Consider the following 4,730-nt stretch of genomic DNA (forward strand, 5'->3'; position numbering starts at 1 on the left):
GCTTCACACTGTTTGGACTTGTTTAGCTTCTTGCTCTGATATGCCTGCATCTTTCAGAGCCTTTCTGGTGATATTATTGTCTTGAAAAACATGTTTTTAGGCAACAAATCCATCAGGGTTTTTATGTTTGCTATGAGGAATAGTTTCATCCTCCAGTGGTTTGGCAGCAGTGAGATTAGCTAATGCATTACCGTTGGGCGTAGAGAGTGAAAAGCCCTCTATCAAATTGTGTTAGAGTCACAGGAATGGTCGCCTATCGCACTGGGATGCCACCCTCATATATCTGACAAGGACTATGATCCTCTGTGGTTTAAAATGGGAACTGAAAGCACAGGTTAGCAGGGCACTATGAGCCGTGGCATTACAGAGCCTTTCCGCACCCTTTGTGCTCCATGCCGTCATCACAATGCCGTCTACTGTCCTTCAGCCTATGGAGGGGGGTTCTCACATGGCCTGACTTGTGAATAATGTTTCCATCCCTCTGATTTCTGCTGCCTGGTATCAGATATCTAAATATTTCAATGCATAAGGCAACTTTCCGCAGGTTTAGACAGTGCAAACACATCTTCAGGTCATCATATACAAATAAGAAAGAATAAAGAAGTTCTTTTTTATATCTGAAACAAGTTGATAGGCATTTAGTTAGAACTGGATATGACCATAAATGCACCAGGGTTTGGTTATAAAATGTATTTATTTTGAATCAACTGACCATTTAGTAGTTTGTAAAACAAGTTATTTCAGTGCTCTTCCAGCTTCAGAGGATAACATTACAGTTAAGTATGAAGAAAATATGCCACAAAACTGTCAAATTGTGGTTGATCGCTTCATTAGTATTCAAGCTGTTTTCCTGCATGTACACAGAGCACATCACACATACTCACTTTTTCCATAAGCTTCTCAACCAGCCCCTTTTAACACGCACTCAAGTCATGTTGTCTGTTTCCATTTGTCCCTGCGTCAGACGTGACAGAAGTTGGATATTTGTACACACTTTCTGAGAGCTTTCTCTGTCGACACTGCACACACACTGTAATCCGAACAGACAGTGCTGAGACAGTGGCAAGGTTTTACGTGCCTTCACAAATGTCACCCTACCTCTGGTCCCTGAGTGGTGACGAGCACTGACACACACATGCACAGATGTACATGAGGATATTAAGTTATAGAAACATTTCCTGCGGGTTCAGCAGATCCAGAGGCAGCGGTTATCTCACTATCTGAGTTAAATGTCAGTGGAAGGACTGGAGCAAAGTCGAGAAAATGTTGCATCAAGGCGTGGTTAAGAGGCAAAGAGATAAGAAAGGAGGAAATAATAACGGCTGGTTCTTTATTCTGTAATTTCTATTAAATTATACCTCGCTTGGCTGACCTTCATCTTGCTGCGGAAGCTTTTGTGACCAAAGGCTCCTGCTGACCTTCCTAATACCCGGGATATGTTTCTATTACTTTCTACATATTCTTATTCACATATTGATGAAGGTTGCCTCTCTTTATCTGCCTTTCAGGATCCTTCCTCTGGTTCATTAAACTGCATTTCCTCCCAATGCTGCCAGTCGAAGGATTTCAGCACACTGAGGTCTGGGCTGTGGTGCAAGAAGGGAAAATCCTTACGCATGACGACACCATGTGAGTAATTTCCTGAAATGTTAGACCTTACTCGATGCCAGACACGTACAGGTCCTGTTGCAGGTATTGGTTCAGTGGAAGGAATCACATGCACACAAAAACCCCCGATTAATTCTGAGGTTTTTCAAAATTGAGGCAGGAGAGGGCTGAACGAAAGCAGTTTTTAATCTCGTACCAAAATGGTCAGAAATGTGTTTCTATTCATAGCTGCTACTTCCTTCTTCTCAGGCTGATGGGAAGAAACTGAGTTGTGAATATCATTTGAACCAGAATGCCATTGGAGCACGCCTGCATTCATGATATGTAAAGATATGTCAAATGGCTTAAATGATGACATGCTCGAGTGTTCTCGTATGCAAACCGAGTAGTAATTATCTTCCTCGTAATTACTACTCACCTGAATTTTAATGAAGCCTTTTGCTGCATTAAGGAGCACTTTTCAGGTGTGACGTGTGTGTTACTGAACAAAGTAAAAACCGAGCAATCAGGGGATTATGAGAATCAGTCGTCGGTACAGGTGCTGGTGGTGCAGCTGCGCCCTGAGGCCCTCTGTACATATACATACGTAATGTTATTCACTCTGTTCAACAGCAGACACCCATACCTCATTAGTGGCTGCAGCCCTGGGGCAAACAGCCGGGAAAAAGGCATAATTGCACAGTTCAGCAGCTCTGACAGCGCTCTGAGCATTTTTGCAACAGACTAGGACAAATGAGCATCAGGTGAAGCACCTATAGTAATATTCGGATGTCTCTGACCCCTCATGTCACAACTCATCGTAAGTCACGGTGGCTTTCTGCAGCAAGACAGGCTCACCTGAGATAATTGAGAGGGGGTAAGTCGAGGAGTGTGACTGATGAGGTGTCAGTCACTTTGCAGAGAGCGCATAACATATTTTAAATGTTTCCAAATGGGTCATTTTGAATTATGACTTTAACCTACAAGTGTGTTGCATTGCTGTATGAGCTAAGCGGTTGCACTCTTGCCAAATGTCCTGTTTTTACCCGGGAGTTTCTCTTTTCTTATTGTCCAATCCCTGTTCCTTGGATCAGTGTTCTCCTGTATTATTATGACACATTATTACCCTTTATTTCATTTGGACACGTCCTCCTCAGTAAGTGGGATACATATAGAGACATTAAGCACAGTTCTCCTAAGGTGCAAGGCCAAAAATAGGTAAATAAATGAAAACTAGTGAATGTTAGGTTATGACATACAGTAATGCAAGTTTTTCTGTATCTATTCTATGAAAGTATTTAACCTGAAGATGGAGCTGAAGTTTACTTATTATGTCTCTGAAGCTGACATGAACTGCTAAACTATCATGCTAAAAACCAACATGTTAGCAATAGCATGCATTTGATAGCACTTAGCTCTCAGCACTGTTTTTGGGCCTCACAGCTGCTGGCACGTCTGCAGACTCTTAATTCTTGTTGGCAGTGTTTTGGAATTATTAACAAGCCAACATGTTTTATTAAAACCGAAATCATCTCTGTGCTACTTTCTCGGGAGATATCATCCCGCTTGCAGCTGGTGCTTATTTGTAAAAATGGATTCCAAAATGCTCTGAGCGTTGTCGGTAGTGCTGAACTCTTCAATTATTTTCCATGTGCTACCCCGGGGTTTACAGTCTCTAATGAGGTAGCACTGTGATTCTGCGTTCATATAATTATGCATGTTTCGGGAGGAGCTGTTCATGCATTTTGACCATTTATCAAGTTAGGTCAATCGGGGGGAGAAAATGGATGTTGGGTTTAATATGTAAAAGATTAACCCCATAAATGAAATCAGTTTAGAGGGGAAGAACTTATAAAAACAGTCATTCTAAATATCCCACCCTGGAGAGATGGAGATGTGATCTTAATGGCAGGAGAAATGCGGCTGCTGAGATATAAGAAGGTTGTTTTAATGCCCTTCGCAGGAAAACGACCAAATGTATATGCAATGGAGAGCTGAAGAGATGATACAATGAAAATGGTAATTGTCTTCCTGCTTGAACTATTTATACATAATACTTTTACGCATCTTGGCCAGGCTACCAAGCAAATATCACGCCACAGTTTTGAATATCTTTGAGGTTAATAACCAAATGCAAAGGTCAGGGATATGTTTCTAGTAGTGGCCAAGAACAAAACAGGGACTGAAGAAACCTGGAGATACTGGGGTTTTAAAGCCTTACACACCAGGGTTTTAAATCCAACACGAGCAAGCATGTATAAAAATGTCAGATGGTACAGGGTCTCTGACAAAACCCGTATCCCTGCATTTCCTGTAGGTTAGTCATCCTGACATAGCGACGACATGATATAGACCTTTAATGGCTCTGCCTGTTTCATTGGTTTCAAGACGGGTAGCTCAGGATGTGTGAGATGGAAATGTGTTTTTTGACAGTGGATGAATTGTTCATATAAAAGTGCTGATTCTAGACAAGACCCTATGTGGCTTGTCAGTGCAGCAATAAAAAATAAATAAAGACTTCGACTGACTCATGGCTTTGTCTGCACTTCGGAAAACCAGTCACTGCTGTCCAGGAAAAAGCGTTTTCCTAGAAAGGGCAACAAAAAATCATGACCCTTCAATCGGTTCAACTCCACATTTGAATGGTTACTTCCTTGGCTCATGCTTCATCCTTCCACAAAGTTTCATGAAAATTGGAGATGTATTTTTCCATTATTATGCTGACAAACACAACCGTTTTTATTTTGTTTTTGCATAGTTTTCGTCCATTGGCTTGTTCATTTGTTTTTCTTTGTTGTTTGTTTTGTCCTTGTTGCGTTTGACATTATCGTGTCCTCCTTCTGTTCTGTATTTGTTTTGATATTTTATGGACAAACTGACAAATTCATTTACATTAAACTAAAATGGTGGGTGCAGCTTTAATGTCAGTTGGGCTGCATATTATCTCACTACAAAACAGAAAGTGTAACATTTCCATTTAGATTAATTCAATGCTTTTTACCTGTGTGTGTGTGTGTGTGTGTGTGTGTGTGTGTGTGTGTGTGTGTGTGTGTGCCACAGAGCTTGGCTGTCAGTGAGTCTCCCACAGGATCATTTGCAACAGCGACGCAGAAGCATCCACCCTATATGGAGCCCCTGTGGGA

General features: G+C 41.4%; 1 protein-coding gene across 1 annotated transcript in view; it reads left to right on the forward strand.

The window, feature by feature from the left end:
- Nucleotides 1-1,511: 1,511 nt before the first annotated feature.
- LOC104947950 (methylmalonic aciduria and homocystinuria type D homolog, mitochondrial-like) overlaps nt 1,512-4,730 on the forward strand; it is a gene marked incomplete at its 3' end in the record, with an annotated part of 7,217 nt that continues 3,998 nt past the window's right edge. The window contains exon 1 of the mRNA XM_010774076.1: nt 1,512-1,629. Coding sequence (XP_010772378.1) covers nt 1,547-1,629 — 83 coding nt within the window. The remainder of the gene's footprint in view (nt 1,630-4,730) is intronic.

Source organism: Notothenia coriiceps, unplaced genomic scaffold, assembly GCF_000735185.1.
Source record: "Notothenia coriiceps isolate Sejong01 unplaced genomic scaffold, NC01 NC01_scaffold00013486, whole genome shotgun sequence".
In the NCBI taxonomy this organism is placed as follows: Eukaryota; Metazoa; Chordata; class Actinopteri; order Perciformes; family Nototheniidae; genus Notothenia; species Notothenia coriiceps.